Source organism: Contarinia nasturtii, unplaced genomic scaffold (genome assembly GCF_009176525.2).
Source record: "Contarinia nasturtii isolate CC-2019 unplaced genomic scaffold, AAFC_CNas_1.1 Cnas_scaffold_129, whole genome shotgun sequence".
Lineage (NCBI taxonomy): Eukaryota > Metazoa > Arthropoda > Insecta > Diptera > Cecidomyiidae > Contarinia > Contarinia nasturtii.
Genome location: NW_022197486.1, coordinates 10,345,230 through 10,367,357, shown reverse-complemented (window position 1 = coordinate 10,367,357; position 22,128 = coordinate 10,345,230). Strand labels below are relative to the sequence as shown.

At 34.2% G+C, this 22,128-nt stretch overlaps 1 protein-coding gene across 1 annotated transcript; it reads left to right on the top strand.

Annotated features, from left to right (window-relative positions):
• The first annotated feature begins 803 nt into the window (after window positions 1-803).
• LOC116343442 (interleukin enhancer-binding factor 2 homolog) lies at window positions 804-2,515 on the top strand. Its single transcript, XM_031771493.1, has 4 exons — window positions 804-1,110; window positions 1,192-1,320; window positions 1,392-2,063; window positions 2,156-2,515. The coding sequence occupies exons 1-4, from the start codon at window positions 949-951 to the stop codon at window positions 2,369-2,371; spliced, it is 1,179 nt and encodes a 392-aa protein (XP_031627353.1). The 5' UTR covers window positions 804-948; the 3' UTR covers window positions 2,372-2,515.
• The last annotated feature ends 19,613 nt before the right edge of the window (window positions 2,516-22,128 follow it).

Genomic DNA, 22,128 nt, shown 5'->3' with positions numbered 1-22,128 from the left:
GTACGCTTTTGATTCAGTGTCGATATGAAGTTAAGCTCTTCAAACATTGGTCCAAATACTTTTATAACATGTTCGACTCGTTCAAAGTTGGACATACAAAATGAATCGGTTTCATGTGCAAATAATTCGATGGATTTGAATCGATTCGGAAAACCACGTATTGCGCTTTCTTTGAACTGTGGATGCACCAAACCAATGTTCACTAAATCCTTCAATGTTCCAATGCGGCGACAAACTGCTTCAAGACAATCATCGTTGAGAGTGGTTAAAATAGTTTGTGGTAAAGTCGATGGTGTATTCATCTTCAATTCTTTTCTTTAAATTCCGACGTCTGCTAAATCCAAATCGATTTTAATTGGTTTAAAATTTAATTTAAGCTTTTCTTTTCACTGTTCAATCACGATTATAAATGAGCGTTTTGAAAAGTTTATCGGTTTTTATACACTTTTTAAATTTTTTGAAATCAATAACTGGTGAAATGAGAGTTTTTTATGGCAAAGTATTTCCTTAGCGAAGGCTGATGTGAAGCGGGTGAGTTCAGATCACTGAATAATGTATGTAGTTAAAAAATATAGTTTAACTCAGACAAACTGTTTATAGTCATAATTTAAATGCTTGTAGACAGCATGTATGTCATTAGTAGAACTTTGTACCAGACACTTTGTATTATAGCAAAATTTTGCGTTTTGAATGAAATTTGAATGTGGCGCCACTGTTCCATGTGTGACAGATGCGCAGTGAAGCAAAATTGAATACTGGTGTCGCTGTACGTTTATCGATTTATTTTGACAGCCATGATAGTATTCGATACTACATTTGACAATACGGTAAACATCTTAATTGTGTGACCGGATTTTTCTATTGCTTCTAATTTCAACAATAAGAACATAAATTAATTGATATATTGATTTTATCACATCGAAACGGTGAAAAATTCGTAAAATAAAAATGGTCCGTGGAAATATTCGTGCACGTCGTGATCATTTACGTGGTCCAAGAGCGACATTCAGAAAGGCATTTTTACCAAGACCACCATTCGATTTGGCTCGATTTGATTTGGCATTCCAAAAAGATGCCACACCAACATCTGATGACAACGATTTGACCAATGTAAGTTGTTTAAATATTTTTAATGCAAATATTCATTTTTTAAAGAAAAAGAGCACAATATTCACTGTCTTTTATTTGCAGGCATTATTGAAACGTAATCAAGACCTAACACCCAGTGCTCAGGAACAAACAGCGATCTCAAATTTGGTGACAAAAGTACAAAGTATTTTGGATAATTTGGTCATTGCTCCCGGTGATTTTAACACTTGTGTAAGTATTTAAAATTCGATTCCATGTTGATGAAAATCTTACCAAATTCTTTGTATTTAAAAAAAAAATAGCAACTGGAAGAAGTGCGCCAGGTTGGATCGTATAAAAAAGGAACAATGTTAGCTGGTCATAATGTTGCTGACATCGTGGTTATTTTAAAGACATTACCGACAAAAGAGGCGTGCGAAGCATTGGCCAAAAAAGTTGATGAAGAGCTGAAAAATGCCATGAAAACCGAAGTGGTCACCAAAGCCGATGCATTAACCATTGAAAATAATGAAAAAGGTTTTGACGTTTTCAATGTGCATGCTCGTGTACGCATTTTGATAACAACATTACCGCAAAATATTCGCAAATTGGAACCCGAAACGCATCTGGATGCAAAAGAAATGCAAAGCCATTTGGCAGCCATTCGTCACAGTCGCTGGTTTGAAGAGAATGCACACCATTCATCGATAAAAGTACTAATTCGTATTTTGCGCGATTTGGCCAATCGATTTGAAGGATTCCATCCATTGAATACATGGATGATTGATTTATTAGCACATTTTGCGATAATGAACAATCCAAGTCGTCAGGCTCTTGCCATCAATATTGCGTTCCGACGCGTTTTTCAACTTCTCGCCGCCGGTTTATTCTTACCCGATTCTGCTGGCATTTTGGATCCATGTGAAAAGAACCATTCACGCGTATTCACAAGCTTATCACTCGAACAACAAGACATTTGTTGTATGACGGCTCAGGTATGATATTTTCAGCCGCTTTTAAAGCATTTTTTAAAAATAAAACACATTTTCAATGACATTTTAAATGGTTTATTTTCTTTTTCGAACAGACTCTACTACGTGTACTCGTTCACGGTGGTTACAAGCATATCTTGGGCCTTGAAGGTAACACCAGCATTGCTCGTGAAATGTCCATTTGGGATGGAGTCGTTGTATCTCCAATGCAACCAGTCTATGAAAAACCGGACGATAAAAAAGAGGAAAGTACTGCAGAATTCGATGGCGATGCTATGGAAAATGAAGAAGCAATGGACGAAATGCAGTAGATAAACCAAAAACTACTTATTTCATCACTTTTCGTCTTAAGTTCATATTTTGCCGATACATTTTAAAGCAGACATTTGACTCTAATTCTTATTGTGAAAACACATTTAAAATAATAAATATGCGATGGTGCACCAAACATAAAAGGCGTTTTTATATCTGTTGTTTGTTATGAGGTGCAATTATTTGTCTAGAGCCATAAAAATGGATATGTTATGATTTATAAACTTGGCTAAAATGGCTATTATAGCCAGTTAAACACAAATGGCAAGTAAACTGGCTCCTTTTTCTCATAAGATCGTTTTTGCCATCAAAATAAAGTCTGGCGACTTTATTTGAAATAAAAGTCGCTTGGAATGGACAAAACGATTCAAATTCAAATGATTATCCATTAAACGCCAAAGAAATTTATTTAAAAAAAAATTGTGTTTAAATGAAAAAAAAAAAAACAATATTTATCGAGTTATAGAAAAACCGACATTTGAAATACAACAAATCTCATATACTAATTTTATGGCATTTTTTCGTGTCTTGTAAGTCATACCTTATTATTCATACTTGAAGTACCAAATTGTGACTTAAGTAAAGGAACTCATAAATTTGTGCATTTAAATATTACATTTTTATATTCATTTTGACGAAATGCAGAATATAGATGGATTTAAAAGCCATCAAAAGCGCATCAAATGAAATCTAGACCAACCTATGTGTTTAAAAATATATTTCCCTTAAAATAGCTCAACATGATTTAATTTTATTGTAAACTGCACAAACAAACCATTCTTAGTAAAAGTATTGCTTTTTAGCAAAAAAAAAAAGTATGTTTCAATTTAAGGAACACATTTTTTATATATTCAACAGTCATTCATCGGTGATGAATCATCGCTCATAAAATCGACTAATTTATTGTCAAGAATGTGTAATTCATTGATTCCGGATTTCATTATTTTTGATATTATGTCAGCAACAACAAAGAAAGGATAAGCAAGCGACAATAACAGAGAAAACATTTGTTCACAAATTACGAAAAAAGAATCTCTTTGTTCTGGTTCACGGATATGAAATCGAAATTATGATATCAGCCATTGGGTATATAATATTGTTATTATTCGCTCAAAGATAAATAATTTGCCATTGAGATAAAAAATATTTCTCTCTGTATATGTCGAATATTATATTTACCGGTTAAAATCAACATGCATATAAATTTGGGTAGAAGTGGTGTCCGTGTGTGGTTCACATGATTCAGAAATGTCGGTTTATAGTGTGGTTTTATTTTCAAGGACATTCTGTGATATGTAAAACGGTAATGCCAGTAATTTTCTCTGTGTTGCCTTCATTTCATCGAAATTAAAATGTATTCAAAATGCTTATTTACTTACTGCACTCACTCGTATACATAAATAAAAATCATAGTTTGACGACGATCATATTTAACAAAAATAAAAAAAATATCAAGAAATTCTTGTGGGAGATTTGTCGTGATGATCGAATAGTCACTTTTATGAATGCGATTTAATTAAATACTTGAGTATTCACATTTATCGATTTCGGTTTGGCAAAAATAATAATTTGGATAATTTATGTGGGGTCGCCGTTGTGGTCATTTTTGAAACTTGATGTCGCGATATATAAACATTCAATTTTGAGCATCTTCTAGCAAAGTCGTTCCATTGATGAGTATTATTATTTTCTTGGCTTTGAATATAGTTTTTTTTTTTCGCAATGTCGGCGAATCACACCACAATCAAACGTACACACACACGTTCATCTTGAACTGTGGAAAAGTTTTAATTTAAAATTTATTGTTTTGCGTTGAAGATTTTAACCTTAAATTATGCGCGTCCATTAATCAAAATAGTTTAGGCCTAATCGCACTTTAAGGCTAATATGACTGAATCGATTGATAATAACACGGTGAAGCAATGAATTAATTTGCATACATTTTTTTATATTGATTTGAAGAAGAAAAACGGTATTGAAGACAGCCGAAACACACAAATTCTGGTGTGATGGATAAATTAAGCCGTCGTTGGCCATTACCGAAAGTATTCTAAATTCATGAGTGGTGTAAGCTATTTTTTTCGTCAATAATCTAGAATTTGATGGATGTGGATTGTGACCGAATGTGTCAAATGAGGTGTCGTATTTCTGACTGCGACACATATTTGATAAATGTGACGATAATTGAATTAAATCAATGAAAATTGATACTTTTTCCTCTCATGTTGAGCTCACACATCTTTTGAATTTTTTTTATCAACACCAAGTGCTAAACTCGCCATATTCATATTGCTATCAGATTTCATTGGCATCCATACATTAAATTCAACTTAATTGTATGGTATGTGTTTCAATGAAAATTAAAATCGTAAAAAGAGAGAGAGAGAATAAAACCATTCACAACCGAATCAAGAATGTTCAATGTCCTATGTCATACACATCTTGACCGACTTGAACTTCATTCCATAATGACTGAAAACAATTGTTTACGCAACTATTGCTTGTACTTAATCACAACGTTCGTACTTTCGCCATAAGCGTAAGGTAAATGGTTTTTTTTTGTTTTGCGTAAATTGATAGTTAATGAAGAGTGTGTATCGGATATAGCATGTGCGTATTACGACAATTTAATCCAATGCGTACTCTCGAATCGATCTTGATGGGGAAAAACAAAATAACACTCGTACCGATTAGACGTGCACGACCTTGACATCGTAACTCTAATTCATTGTTTTTTAATTTTCCTTTTACTGTTAAATCTTTACATCATTTTCATTTGTATCAATTTCTTCGGTTAACACTCTCTATTGATTTCACATTCATTCAATTTAATTCACTCAAAATCAATACGCTTATTTTGTACACATGCATCTGAAATTCGTATTTAAAACGACCGCATTTTTTCGTGTCATACACATTTTTTTCTCTTTTATTCCAAGATGGGTTTTTTTTGCTTCACCAAAAACAAAAGATTTAATTCCACGCAACAAACTGTGCACGAAACAAAACCAAAGAAATAGATCAAATGTTGTACGTCAAAAGTGCAAAAAATAATTTGCTAATTAATTTTGCATTGTTTTATTTGCTAATTAAATGTGAGGGAGAGACTGTAGCAAATATTCGCGCACACGATTCAATTATGTATAATATGGCTGCGATTAACTCTCGCACATTCTCAAAATTGATTTTACGTTGGACCAAAGAGACAAATGTAACGCCGTCACTCTGTATTTCTTAACTGGAGAAAAAATGTAATTGTTTGAGATGTGAAATTGTGTATACGATTTGCGCCCAGGTTCAAAATCAATGCAGAAAATCAGCTGTGTCAAATGTAGTAACAGTTGTTTTTTTTTTCTTCATTTTTTTTTCTTTCAAAGTAGGAAACGGTAACTTATTAATAACTGTATTATGACATGTGACCCAATATTCTTATCAATCAATCAAAATCAGACATTTATTCAAATTTTGTCGCCTCGAAACTCTTCTTCCATATCAAAATGATTAATTCCTTGTGACATTTCGATAAAATCTCAAAAAAATTGGCTTTTTGTCTTCAAATAACACCGACGATGACTAATTAATACGCATTTTACCTTTTAAACTGAAAAAAACGCGATGGGAGTCTTTTGTGCATGCAAAAAGTCCCGAATTTCGTCTTAATTTATGACTATTTATTATTATTTTTTTAATCTTTGTTTCATTTGCAATACGAAGAAAAGATGCAAAATTTAACATTTGAATGGTGAATAAGAAAATATTTTGTATTAATAAAAAAAATCCACACAACAATAGAGAAATGTCAGGCGAGATGTAAAAATGTTAATATCCATAAATAAAAATCGCATCAAAAATTTGGAGAAACTAGAAGATGAAGAATACAAAAAAATGAAACAAATCAGGTGTCGAATGCAGAATTGAAATGACCATGAAAATTGTGATGGAAATATTTTGTGAGCGGGCGCACATAACGTCATCATATGCATTTAACAATAGCTTGTGAACTGTTTTTTTTTTTTGCTTTTGGCCTGAATGAATTGAATTGCACGGAAAATGCCAGAGTTTCGAATGTTGAAGCTTTTTTTTTCGTCTTCATCGGTGATGATTTGCTCATCTCTCATCGTCGTTTCTGTGTCCCAAAAATAACAAATTATAAAATTACCAAGTTGAGAAACGAGTCGCAGTTAATTTGCCAACAACCATATAATAAAAATACAATCAAATTTCTTAATTTACATGTGAACGCCGACTGAATGGTCGGAAAATTATGTGCGCAGCGCGCAATTTGAAATGGTTACATTTTAATCGAATTAAAAATTATTCATTACACATTTTTGATTCGTCGCTTCTTTTAATTTCAATACAAAAAAAAAAAATATATTTAAATTTTGTGAAGCTAATCAATACGACAGAAAATTGGTTTTCAATTTGGTAACAAAAACCGTGTCACCATTTTTTTTGATCATAATAAAAATCGAGAAAATGTCGAATGACAACACATTTTCCATATTCAATTACATCTCGCCAAAATGAACTCGAATACAATGGTTTCTTGTCATATTTCACACAGGAGTTTCCGCAACGAGTTACATTCATTTTTCACTTTTAAAAGTTTCATAAATAATAATTTTTCATATTATTTTAGGTCAGAGTGTGTGCAGTTGAACTTGATTTAAAATAATTATACCTGTGGTGGAGTCGTGTGAAAATGAGCATAGACGAGACACATAGATTATTGTTTGTATGTAAATGAAAATTATGTTGACCAACATTCACATTTTGACAGACCATTCAGAGTGTCTTTGATTTGAATCCGACATGGTGTATAATATTCTAATGAGCTTGTCGAGTAATATTCGTAATCTCTTTTTTGAAATCGAGTGCGACGAGAGTGAAGCGCATTAGACTGGCTGAGAATGGATCAAAATAAAGTTAAAACGGCATCGAAACATTAAAGCAAACACCGTCTGCCTTGATTCTATTATTTTGGCATGATGATGCCAATGTTGATACCTTTCAACCCATTGTCCAGAAATAACTCAACTGTGCGCACACACACATCATGATAGACATAAACAAAGGTGAAAACGATCGGGTCGACGATTTACAGTAAGATCCAAATATTTGAAACGGTTTTAACCTTTGGCATAGACCAAATGTAGACGCCGTTTTAATTGAGACTCGCCCTGTTTTCAGTTGAGAATATGACATTTTTTTGGACGACAAAGAACAAACACGATTCAATTATCCAACCTGTGTTTGTTCAATGCAAAGAAGCATCAATTGTGATATATGTGTTTCTTAAATGAAACGAAATTTCCATACGGATTCAAAATAGATAAGTACGCCATTCGAAATGTTTTCATTGAAATCGCAAATTATGAATCACAACAATTAAAAATCGTTGAAATTAAACACATAAATAAATTTAGTTGCATCAGCGATGGATATCATCAAACCAATTCATCTCCCATAATACTTACATGCATTTCGTGTGACTTATGATTAATTTTCATCATGAAAAATACATTTTGTAGTCATACATATGTTTGAAGGCAGAACATCGGCGGTATTTTTGATCGAGCCAAAATGTAAAATGATCAATCGTAGTATTTGTAGTATTGCTCATTTACATGATGAAGATAATATCGTCGAGCGCATGTGTGTGGAAAAAAAACTTTTAGCACAATGGAAAAAAACATCGAAAACGATTATGGCCATCATGGTGTGTGCTCAGGTTATGAATTGAGCGACAGAAATGAAACAAATATACGTTATCAGATGACAATTGATTGCAATCGCTTTGCGCATATATCAATTTTATTCTCGCTTTATCACGTCAGCATAATATTTTTGTTCTCTCATTCCGTGTGTGTAGCAGTAGCAAAATGCGGTAGTGTTTTAAAACATCTTTATTTTTTGTTCATGCCGTACAGAGGTGAATCCATACACCTCTAATTTGATTGACATTGTTTGAATTGCATTATATATGGCATATGTCATGTTGAATCTCTTCGTGTGGAATGGCGTGCGCATCATCACCTTAAACACACATGAGTGTTGTTATAAGTATTTAATTAATGTTAAATAATACGATGATTGCGTGTGATATTTTATGGCGTTGACCTTTTAACGTTTTGTCACCGTTGTCTTCTGCATTTTTATAACGATGAAATGAAGATTCATAGCCATGAGCATCAAATATGGATAATATATCATCATTTTTAAACGCTTGCTAAGACACCGTTATACAAATTATTTATTTGAATTCTTAAATATTCGATGTTGTCTAATCTCAGCCGGAAGGATAATTATATATTATGAAGGCTTCCGTTTTTTCCTTCTTCAAACGATTCGATAATCTCAAACGATTAAAAAAAATATATCATCATTGTTTGACTCTAATAATCCCTGTGTTGATAGAATCGAACTGCCCCAAGCTGCAATGTGTAAATGACATTTTGAACATAAAAGCAAAAATGTCAATTTAAATACACGGAACTGCAAATGGAACAATGAATCGCTTCATTGGCCGATCTTCTACCTGAATTACCACCGTTTAATATAGTTGATTTCAAATATTACGCACTCAAAGCATGATGTGCTTCATTGAAAACTGAAAACAATTTACTATATTATATGTTTGCACAAAATATTAACCGCCTTTTATTGGCGATTTTAGCTGGCGCTGAGTGTGCACATAAACTTTCAAATCGATTTATTTCAAGAGGAAATGGACTTTTTTGGCCTTTTTGATTTGTAATGTATGGACCAAAGTACCAAAAATAATCATCGATTATTATATTATTACAAAGTGAGAGCCCGCGAACAGAAAAAATCATGCTTGCGCTCGTTTTCAAACAAAATAATAAAATAAATTAAATAAACATTGCTTTTTTTATCGTTGTTATTCGATGATTGCTTTCGATTTCTTTGTTTTTGTTCAAGCCTACGTGCCACGGTAAAGTTCTCTCTGCCATCGAAATCGATTACGAAATACGCACATTTACGAGAAGCGCGTAAATGCAATCAATCGATGGTTTTTTTTTTATGTCGAAACATAAAAAAACACGCCATTTTTATTTTCATTTATCTAACAATTATATCCATCATTAATAAATCGAATGTAATTCTCCGCATTTATCTGAATTGAAGCAATATCGATGAAATATAAAACCATCATAAACGATTTTGTTTTTTTCGCTTTCTGTTGAATTCGTCAACAAAACATTTTAAATCAATTGGATTGAATGAATGGCACGAAGGCGAAATTCCAAATAAACTTCATTGAAAGAAATGTTCAAGAGTCAAGCAGAGAGAGTGAAAGAAATGCGTGTACACTTTACGCAAAGAGATTTTTTTGATTGTCGCCACACTTAAATTTAAATACACCTTGAACAAACGCATTCTTTTCTTTGGTCAATATTGATTTTTTCACTCTCAATCTCAAGACCGAGTTTTTTTTTCTTTTCATCGTTCAAATATCACCGTTTTAAATGCCTATGGACAGAGTTATGGGCCATAACTTATGGTAAACTGAAAAGACACACATAAAAATGAAATGACAACACAAATCTTAACACAACAAACGCGTGATCATCGATCTTCATCATTCATAATAGCACCGTTTTATTAACTACTGTTTTAAATGTCTCCCGTTGAGCATTGCATATTTATGATGGATTTTAAAGTGATGCATTTAAATTTTTCGTTCTGATATTGAAATTGGAACGCATTAAAAACGAGATTTACGATGTGCCTATTTTATAGAGATGTGAATCCATTGACATTTTACATTCAGAACTGTGTGTATGGTTTATTCAGAAAAGTAATTCACTCTCATTTTTTGAAAATGAAATTCTTTGAATGCCACAAATATTCGTTATGTTGCAACTATTTGGACATAACTTGATCCGCGCAAATGAAATTAAAAATAAAATAAATACGCTGAGATTCTTTTATTTCAAATTCAAATGACTAAGAGGTCTTGTGTCTCTTGAGCTCTTGAGTTATCGATGGCGTTCACTTTGTCTTGTTCACAATTTCTGAGAAATAGTGTTGAAATAAACTTAGGCCGGAGAATTTATGGGTTTTTATTGCATTTTCAAAGCGACTAGATCGTTACGATTTTAATAGGTATCTGAATGTTAAAGTTAAAATATTGATGGAGTACAGTTCTGGTGCGAATGAAGGCTCATTATATTAGGTTGCAATGTTCAAAGTGAACTTGAAGCCAAAATGACTGATCGGAATGCAATCCAACGTGTTTGCTAAAAAGTTCGAAGTTGACGAATTAATTAATAAAAACCACATTTTTTTGGGTTTCCAAGGATTTGCACTAACGTAGACGAAATTTTGCAAAGTGCCCTGTTTATATTCCGAAATGCATTGATACAACTGATTCAATTCGATATTTCAATTTTATTTGTTGCATTGATTGAATATTGTGAGATTTATGGGCAATTTGCATGTGCGTTAAAATTCACACATTCAAATCTTTCGATTGAACATTCTTTAGCATTATGTTTGTTTCGTTTTCGCACCATCAAAATCTATTACATTGTATGGATTCCGTTTTACGTATATGAAGAAAGAAGAAGACGTCAACGACTTTCGGTTTCACTTTCGTTATTAAGTCGTTGATGTGTCGAGCAGTGTTGGACGAACACCTGCTACGATCTTCATTAGCATATTAAATTTGTTGACGGCATACGGCCTATTCAACAACAAAAAAACTCTAAATTCGACCAGCTCGACATCATCTTCAACGGCACCAATCTGTTGAAATTTCTTCATTAATTTGTTACTATGTTTCATATTGCTCTAAAATCGCGTGCGCAAAAAAAACATACACACGATATTAAATTAATATTTGCATGTTTAAGGATTTCGTCAGGTTCATTTTTTTACTCTCGTCAAAATATACATATAAAATGCAAATTAAAGTGCATTAATTGCATGTTGTATAATCAAAAATCAAATTGATAAGAGGGCGCGTATGCGAAAACTAACAACATAATGTTTATGGCTATCTTGTTGGCTGCCCACAATCGATTACCTAATGTTTACGCGTAAAAATTCGAATTTGAAGCATTTTGATCCCAAATTCTCTTGAATATTTCGTTTTCTGCGATTTTTGCGAAACTCGGAAAAGTCCCTGACAACGTATAGTTTTTAAGTATTCATTTGGCCTTTGGACTGTGTGTTGATTTTGCTCGAACCATTTTTTTTTTGCCAACACGTTTAATTCAATTTAAAAGGTGTTAGTTTGTGGCAAACGACTCAAACTATTAACGTGAATAACTTTTTATCTGGCTGTCGCAAGTATTCTTACGAAGAAAATGTTATCAACAACATTATACGGATTCGAAGACATTTATGACCTTGGCAATAAACTTGGTCCGATTCAGCACAAAAAAAATTCTCAATCAAAACATTCCGTTTGATTTTATTAGTTTTTCTGCGATTAGATACATATTTGATGATGATTTTATTGCGAGTTTAAATTAAAATTGAGACGTTAAATTAACTCATAAACTTTCACATGTCAAAGCACAACTTTTTTTCATCTCGCTGAAGATGGAATCAAAGGTTAGTTAAAATAGCTGCCAATTTGCATCAATTTCAAATAATTTATATTTCCTTTATTGAATTATTTCTGTTTTTTGGTTGACCTTCATCGTATTATACACATTTTCCATATTTTGTCACATTGTCAAGCAGATATTCATCATTCATGGATTTAAAAAAAAATATCCATAAACAAAGATTAAAACAAGTAGATATACATAGGTCATTTCAGCATTTACTCAACGTGTACTATGTTTGATCTCCTCCATGAAATGTTAATTTGTTTGTATCTAATCGATACCGACCTACTCTATTGACTTTGATTGACCAAATATGGTGAGACATCGATAAAAAGTCCAAAAAATGTACGTTGGAACTTCCAAAAATGATTTGTAATTTATGAATGATTTGATTTTGAATATATCGATAGCTTTGATGCGTAAATGATTGTTGATTTTTGTGTGTGATATCAACTTTTTGACATTTGCTTATTTGGTTGACGAAAAGCATGTTTTTTTTTTTAATTTCCGATAAAGAATGTCAAACGAATAAGTTGTGTTCTGTGTACCATGATCCAGTGTATTTCGTGATAAACCAAAATGTTCAGTTGGACGTTTTCTAACGAGAGATAGATCACAAAGAGGTGTCAAAAATGTTCAACTTTTTTTTCTTAATTTCGGGCGATCTGGTGCTCGTATTGGAACAATGTAATGGTGGATCGATACGCGGAATATTTTACATAATCAAAAATGAGTGTCATTTGATGAAAAAAAGTCGCGACACAACGCGGTTGGTTGTTATCCAATAAAATGCGGTGTGGTATGTCTGAAAATATGCCTACAACAAATTAAAATTTTAATAGGCATGTTCACTATGTTAACTAGAGACATAATTCGTGAGTCAACCGTTGCCAACAAAATGTATGAATACTCAAATGTACGTATGACTAAATCGTTTCCTGCTGTGCGTGATTGGCTATTAGCGTTCATATTTATGACTTACGATAAAACGGGACCTTGTTGACTTTGACGACAGCACTCATCTAAGTGATCAACGATGCACGAAAGTTGTACACATATATTACAAAGGATTATTTTGCGATTTTATCCTTTTATTCATGACCTGAACAAGCACAATTACTGAACAAACTAAAAACGGAATTATCAAAAGATCAAAAAGAAACAGTGATTTTATTACCTAGTTTCGAATTAAAAAAAAATTATAAACTCTTTTGGCCGCATAGTTTAGATTGCGTCACAGCAGAGTATATATGTAGACATAACCACTGTAAGAAGCATAAATCATAAGCTACACTTCGATTTGAATACTAAAAATTGATCTGCACAACTGTAAAAAAAGGAGAATCCAGTTCGATCAAGAGACCAAGGTAGAAAGATACAACGAATGAACAAAAAAAAGCAATGCGCTTTTTATGCCCACAACAAAATCTAAAGAGTATGTTAATTGTAAATATTTGTTTGCATTCCACATACTGTGGCACATATCACATTGACGTGTGGCGGTGATGAGCGTGTGGTGCATTTGCTACTGCCTCCGGTTTTAAGTTATTCAAACATTGATCTTTTTTCTTCTCTCTTGATGTTATGGTAAACCAAACTCCGTTCCAAACAACGCACAACCAGAATGCAATCAACGGTCAAAGATAACCAAACGAAATCCAATCGTAAAGATTCAGCGAGAAAAAAATAACAAATCAAAGATGAAGAGTAACCAAACATCCACATATGTTTAAGAGTTTAACGCTGCATTTTGGCGCTATTTGTTCTGCATAAGTTCATCGAGAGTGGAAAGAAACTGGGTTTCCAGAGCCAAAATCATGGTGCACCGAAGATGCAACAAAAAAGCAACAACAAAACACGCACACATAGCCAATAACCGGACAACAGCAAATGCAAAGAAGTAAATACCATCCACCGCGAGAAAAACCAAAACTCGCGAAAAGAATTTGAAGAGTGATATTGAAATGAAATATCGAAAGTGTTAGTTTTGCGTTACGAACACATAAAGCCACCGACTGACCGACCAACCGAACGGATTAGTGCGAATATATGCATGCTTATGCGCCGTTGTCTTGTTTCTCGACCATGTAATGCTGATCTAACTGGCAATTGCATAATCACCTCACCGTCTCTATCCCATTGTTTGCTATTTAACTTGATTTGTCGGCGGCGGCGACGACAACGGCAACGGCGGCGATGGTATAACAAGATGTGTCTTCTTTCGGACCGATAAAAAGACCAAAACTCTATACAAATTGATGAATAATTTTGTTGATTTCTTTTTATACCATTTTTTTTTGGCTACACAAGATTTTTCATTTTATTGGATGATGCCTCTTTCTTTTCGTGCAGATTTTCAAACAAACACACATACAGATGGATACAATAGCATAATACTAATCGGTCAAATTACAAGCACTTAAAAAAAAAACAAATCCAAAGAAATACACTTTCGGGCATGGAAAAAAAATTATGGCCAAAAATTGGAACAAAGTTGTCGAGAAAAATCATTGCCATGGCACAGAATCGATGTTGATGGTACAAACGATGAGCCGCAACAACAATAAAAAACATAAATACACAAACGGCAGCCAATCGATTGTCAGGGCATTTATTTATTGTGCAAAACATTGATTTGAAACAATCGGACGCATCAAACATCATCATTTCATATGGAAAAGCATTAAAAAGTGATTAGCGCGCTTTCAAATGATGCATAATCAGTGATGATCATTTCAAGATCCCTTTTCAATGGCCGTTCTATGGTGAACGACCATTTCGAAATGTGTTTTTGGCAATTCGTGCGCGAGCACAACTAATCAATATCAAACATTCGATTTCATCGCAATCCTTTGCTCGGTGATTGTTTCTTTTTACAGTGATCAATTTAACTCGCCCTAAAGAAGCTCATCACTATCAAGGGCATCGGATTTTCTTAGCATTCAACAAATGGCCTGTTTTGTTTAGATTAGTAAACAAAACAATCAACGAATAATTGACGATATTTTGAAGTGTGATAATAGGAGGCTATATTCATTGAGTGTTTTATGGATTTTTGACGATTGTATATCTAAAGAAGATCTCATACACAAAAGAAAGATAGCAAAGATATTATTATCGATGATTGCGATTTGCGAGTGAGGTTTTTACAATATTCGAATGAATTTAATTGATCTGTGTGAGCGCGCGTGCGCGCGAATTTGTTGTCCAAAACGATTACACCAAAAATGGATGACAGTGTTAATTAGCCACAGACAAGCAATAAAATTGGGACACACACGCATATCGTCTCTTCAAAAAGTGGGTGTTTTGAATGCTTCCAGCGAAAGAATATCATCGCACTGCCAATGATAAATCGCATGTGTGTATAAACTGCAGTAGCATCCACAATTTAGATGTTTCATGTGCGGCGCCGGTGGGCTGAAAAAAAAAAACAACACAATTAATTTACAATTAATTTTAAAAAAAAATCCAGATTTTGTGAGATCAATACGAGAGATGAGCGTGAACAGCTTCATTTTTCACAGCATATTTCTGCCATTGGTATCGCTGTTGCTCTCTTTCTCTGTTCGTCTTTCTCTTCTGTCTCACATTGATATACTCACAAAACTACAATTTATTAATTTGATGTATCATGCAACATGTCAAAAATAAAATAAGAAAATGTCACAATCTCATTTTTGTTGGTTGGTTGCTTGATCGTTGTGAACTAAAGTCCATGGACAAATTGCATAAAAGAATTTATAGTGCATTTTGTTTTTCTTTGCCAGCGTAAATTATATAAATTTGAAAAAAAAAAAAAAATGTGAATAGAGGCATCGATGGTTTGCGAACAAAATTTTCAAAACCCGAATGAGGTCGATGTTCTATCTTTTATTCCAAAATGGTTTCGATACTATCGACTGCTGTTAATTTTTGTAGCGTGTTACACGCTGCGTGTATTGCATTGCCAAGCAAATGTGAACACATCGATTCGAATGCACAAATTCATGAGCACTCAACATATGTGAAGGAATGAGACAAATTAATAAATAATCATAAAATATTGATATATTTTACAGATTACGCATTTGACTTTAGAATTGATCAAATGCGCAAAAGATTTCATAAAGAATATATATGTGTGTTTGTGTGTGTGTGTCGATTTTTTTTTCGTTTAAATCGTAATTTTTCTTCATAAATCGCTGTGACCGCCTTCTTGACTCTGCTTCGCATTGATACGTTTTAAGCGAATCAAGGCTTTTATAAAATTATGAAAAATAGATATTGACATTAGATTAGGTGACGCTATTATCATATAGATTGGATTATGAGCCCGAAATGTCGCTGTCATTGCTACTACTAACCAAAATCATTTTGTTTCATCTTTCATATTTTTCTTTGAGTGTTTTTTTTTGTTAGTTGCAATCGTTTATATCTTGTTAACAGCTTTTTTGTCCGATATGATCATCACATACACACACAGGTCTTATGATTACATCAAATTAAATGGAATACTGATTGCGATTAGTGGATGGTGTTGCATTCGCATTCATCATTGTCACTTTATCAACAATGGTGATGACGGCGACGATGATGATGAAGATGACGTGGTGACGGTGTGATAATTTTAAGTAATTGCGATGAAAAATGTGTTATTTCCATATGTTATATGTGTGGAGAAAGAGAAATGCCACACGAAACTGTGATGATTCTTTGTGATTGACCTTGTGACGGTAAACAATTATGCATATGTGCCGCTAACCTGCTTTTTGAAATTCAACCATAAATCGCAGTGGGAGAGAGTGAGAGACGGATATGATGAACGTATGCACAGTTGCATTCAATGAAAGACCGCTCAATCGATATTACACACCGGTACATACCATTCACTGAACACCGTAAGTGCAAAATAAAGTGGCGGGAATGTAAAAGAAGAAATGTCAAAAAATGACCAATTTAATTGGAGTGAATAAACGATTAACGATGATGAGGTGACCTGCCTCAATATTCGCACCGTTTTCATTTGTTCGTGCACGTAATACGAAGCGCAGCTCCAAGAACCAAAAACTTAATCGATTCACTCTTGTACGACAATGCGATAACAAAAAAGAAACACAGTTACAGATTTTTATTGTTCAACTATATTCACACGAATAATAATTTTAAATCTTTTTTTTTTTCATTTGACCACGATACATAGATCGCATTCACTATGTCATTTGTAATTGGATGGCATAAAGTGCGAATGTTCATAAATGAGGGAGCAAGAGAGCAAGTGAATGCATGCAACACGGTTAAAGTTTAAGTCTTTATTAATTGATGCCAAAATAAGTGGGTGAAATAAGAGAGAAATAGCCAAAAATAAACAATAACAAGAAATAATTGAAAATAATGTGACGACAATGCCGTAATCCAGCCACATTTTGACGAAATCCTTTTCTTTCTCAACCAATTCACCTTTTTTTTCGCGTGCACATTTTAACTAATAAAATGAATTAAATATTTTATCATATCCATTTTTTTCGATTTTCAATGGAAAAATTATCGCAATAAAATTAAATGGAATTGTTTGCATGTTCAAGACTAATTTGCAATGATCGAAGCACGTGTATAAGTGCAAGTGGTGAATCGATGAAAAATGGTTACATTGGTCAATTTGTTGAGTTTCGTGAAAAGATTCAATAAGGAAGATCAATTTAAAATGCGCTCTTTTGACATTATCACCATCACTATCGTCGACCATCGCGGCACCGCTTACATGTCCATTGACATTACCACCACGAATAATGACGATGATTATGACGGGATCCAACTCTCTTGAACATACTGGGTCAGCAGTTCAGTCAAATACTTTTCCGCCAACGACCATGTGCATACACATCAAGATTGTCCGTAATCGGTTTAACATTATGACTTAATTGTTATCACATTCCGTCGTCGTCGTCGTCGTCTTCGTTGTCATCTATTGCACCATTGACACCGTTTATCGCCTTATTATGGTATTTCATAAGCAATTAACTTATACCTTTTAATGCACTTTTGTACACATAACATTTAAAGCATCTCAAACGCATGCTATCAATCATATTTTCCATTTTGTTAAAACATTTGATTTAATATTCTCTATTCTCGTTCTCTTACTATCATCGAAAGGGCACCTATTTATAACGAATTTATATTTATTTAAAACAAAAACCAATGTAAATTCATCAAAAAAAAAAAAATGACACGGAAAATGTGGAACTTTACGAAATTGTCTTTTTTTTGCATGATCAGTCATCACCGGTTACTGAAGCACATAGAATTAAATAGAAAAAAATTTCAAGTCTCATTTGCACCAAATGCTGACGGAAAACTCAATGATTCATAGTTAAATAAATGGCCATTAGTATAAACATTAACATAGAAACTTTATAAGCGATTGAATCGTGTCATCGTTTTAAAATTTTTTCTCTCTTTGTTATGTATAGCAAACGGAATTTGGTTTGCGGTGCGAGAATGACCTTGAGCCTAAATGTATCATCAACGTTTTCTTGCTAATCAGACATCTCACAATGTCAGTCAGTGACATTATTTTGCTGTTGCTGAAAATCTCTGGCGTCGCACCTGTTTGCGTGCTCCCACATGATTTCTAATCGATCGTCACCGAAACAATACATTAACACACTTTCTGCATATCGAAGCCGATTAATTTACGCATTCAAATGGCGTCCAACAGATCATCAATTGGACGTTCCATTTTATTGGCATGAATCATCCGTTCGATTTTTTTAAAATTGCTTCGATTTTTTTTTTCGATCCGTAAATCATATTCAAATCACAGTTCATTAAAGAGTTTCCTTAAGTTAAAATAAATAGATTAACATTATTTTTCAGCTATGCATGGGGTTTATTTCGTCGTTGTCGTTTGGTTCAAGGTTTTGATGTACACGCTGGTTTATTGCTCAGCAACGTCATCACATGTTCCGTATCACAATTGCCACACACTTTAAAGCACTTAAAAAATGAGCACGAACTGTGTATCCGAAATTCGTGTGGTGCATTTTAATTGAAACTGCGCGATTGAGACGTCTAGTTCATCTACTCGGCTGAATGAAGTTTTTGTTTTATACGTTTTTAACAGCTCACCATGCTACACCACATGAATTCCAAATTAATTCTGAATTGATCATATTGTTATATTTTCCCTCGAATGTGTGATTACTTGTGTGTGCTTTTTTCTGTAATTTGTCAGCCACCATCACAGAATTCTTAGTTTTGCTTTAAATGGATATTCGATGGAATGTTACGTTGACTTTAAAAGATCTTAAGGCTACTAACTAATTGGGAGAAAAAAGTAAGATTTTTAAAACTTATTCTGAATATATATGAAAAAAGCGAGATTATGCTTATGTTTGCACAAACCAAAATATGATTTCAAGCGTCAATGGAACGTTGAATTGTGAAAAACATTTTTTGGAAATTTTCATCTTCAATTTCTTCGAGTTTTATTCTTCGTTATTTAATCACATTACAAATTCGTTTGATTTCAATAAACTACTTTTCCTTGATCTTGAAATCGGCAAAGTCTAGCATAACGAATTGGTTTTGGCGATGTTCGAATGGCAATATTTCTTATCGTAAATTCGCTTTCGAGCATCATTCTTTCAAAGGTTAGATAAAACAAACGGAATTTCAGCATAAAGGTAGTCGATTGATAATCAATATATATGTTGTTTTGTCTGAATTTTTGTTGTAATTCCCTTGTGAAAAAAAAATTGCCAATTCCATAAAATCTAGTCCTTTTTCAAAGATTATAAGACTATTCTTCCAAATTTTATGACAGAAAACTTAAATAATTTGTAGTTGATTGTAATGAATTACAGGTAAATTAAATTGATTTCCATTTGCTATAAAATGATTTGTTAAAATCACGTAAATTCGATTATAAATGGTCTATTAATCAAAATATTTGCACAAGGGATTTGTTATTGTTTTGTTGGATGGGGTCATTTCGATAAATATCAAAATGACAAAACCATAAAATCGAAAACGGCATTTATTGAAAGTGTTTCGTTTAATCTCTTTTCTTCTTCTTCTTCGACATATGCAGATTTCTTGTTATGTTACTTTTTATTTAAGTCTAATTTTTTCACTAAAATTCACCGGATCTTCTTAAATGTCACAACAAGAATATCGAGAACGAAAAAAATGAGTCGAATGACTCGTTTGACATCAAACTATGAGGTTTTTATGCTATTGATGCAATCGTTGTATTCAGATGCAAAAAGAACATTTTTAGCTCGTTGACAAGAGATTTGAAATACACGCATACATAGAACGTATAATTAATGGATGACAATGCTGCTGATGCCAATAAAAAATAAATAGATGACAACAACAACAGAGTCGAGCGTTTGGGTCGATTTTCAGTTATTGCAAACGGAACAAGTTGAAAAAAAAGCTGCATAAAAATGAAAAAAAGGCCATAGATTTAAATTAATACTTAAAGATAACATTAATCTTAAAATTTATATGTGATATTTACTTTTGGGGTGAATAATTCATGCAAATGATGGTTTGACCGGAACACATCACACGTTCACCTTTTCACATCGATTTCTATTGTTGTTATATGGAGTTGTTAATTGTGATGATGATGATTATGATGACGACAATGAACGAGAGAATCAGTAGTATGAAATTGGCGGTTTCATCCACGTTTCTTAGTATTAGTGTACACATACACACACACATACACACCCGTAGGGAGTTAAGGAATCTTCCATCGGGCGCGTCCTCAGGTGGCGGATAGAGGAATGCCCTCACCGGTGCACGCCGACGGTTAAGTGGGAAATAAAATACCACTCGTGGACCAAAACCCTCAACGATGACCGCTTCACACATGGCATGGATACCAAACACGGATTGGAACACAGCAATGGGCTGGCGTCTACATCCAGTGGGACCTGAGTAGGCAAATTGATACCTTGCAGAAATGGCTTTCACGCTAAGGCTGTAGTCGTCCCCGTCCTGATAAAACCTTGGCAGGCCTCAAGGAACGCTCAACGCTTCGTTACCATTAGCCTGGTGGTGTAGGTTCGGGTGCAGGTTACCTCCTGATTAACACTGATCCGGCTCTGAGCACATGTCCCCATAAGGGCTTGTGCCAACCCTAGCATGGCCTCACTGCTCGCATAGACAACCATGGGATTATAAGTGACTACACATCAGAACGTTGATATCGACCTTGAGGGGGGACCCAAAAGCATGGAAACTCAACAAAAACCCATGACGGAGACAGAGATGGAATGTGAGCAAACCCTATTCCGAAGAAGCTCGAAAATGGCCAGGTCGCCAATGGTTGAAAAACAAGCATCACAACGGAGTAACAGTGACTGCGAGCCACAAACAGAACTTGTCGACCTCACAGAAGAACTGGCCTGTGAAAAAGGAGACTCACACTTCCTCAAACTAGGAAGAAAAATAAAATCGCTAGTGGAAATGCTAGAAGAAAACGGCGGAAAAAGACGGTCAATCCATCAGCCAATGAGAGATGCCATCGAAAGTATTAGAGCCCTGGAACAGGAGAAACATCGTACGCAGAGCTACTGACCAGAGTCAAAAATGACCCCAAACTGGCAGAAATCGGCAAGGCGGTGTCCAGAATTAGAAGGACACAAAAGGGAGACCTCCTGCTTCAACTTAGTGAGACAGGAGCAAAAACGGCCGAGTTCCGGCAAAGCATCAGCGAAGCCCTAGGCCAGCAGGCGACGGTGAAAACCCTCACCCATCGCGTGTCCTTAGAAATAAGAGACATGGATGAGGTCACCACGAAAGAAGATATTTGTGCCGCAATTAAGGCCCAATTTAAAGTGGAAGAAGTGCCACCAGAGAAAATCTCTCTACGAAAGGCGTATGGAGGTACACAGACTGCGGTCTTCAGCCTTCCCGCAGAAGAAGCAAAAAAGCTCCAAGACGTGGGCAAAATAAAGATAGGATGGACTGTCAACCGTATCCGGGAGAAGACGGCAGTTACAAAATGTTTCAAGTGTCTTGAGTTTGGACATCTGGCCAAACAATGCAAGAATGAAGAAGACCGCTCGAAGCTCTGCAGAAGATGCGGGACCGAAGGTCACATAGCAAAGAATTGCAAAAATGAACTGTCATGCATGTTCTGTAGAAAAGACCCGGCAAACGACGCAAAA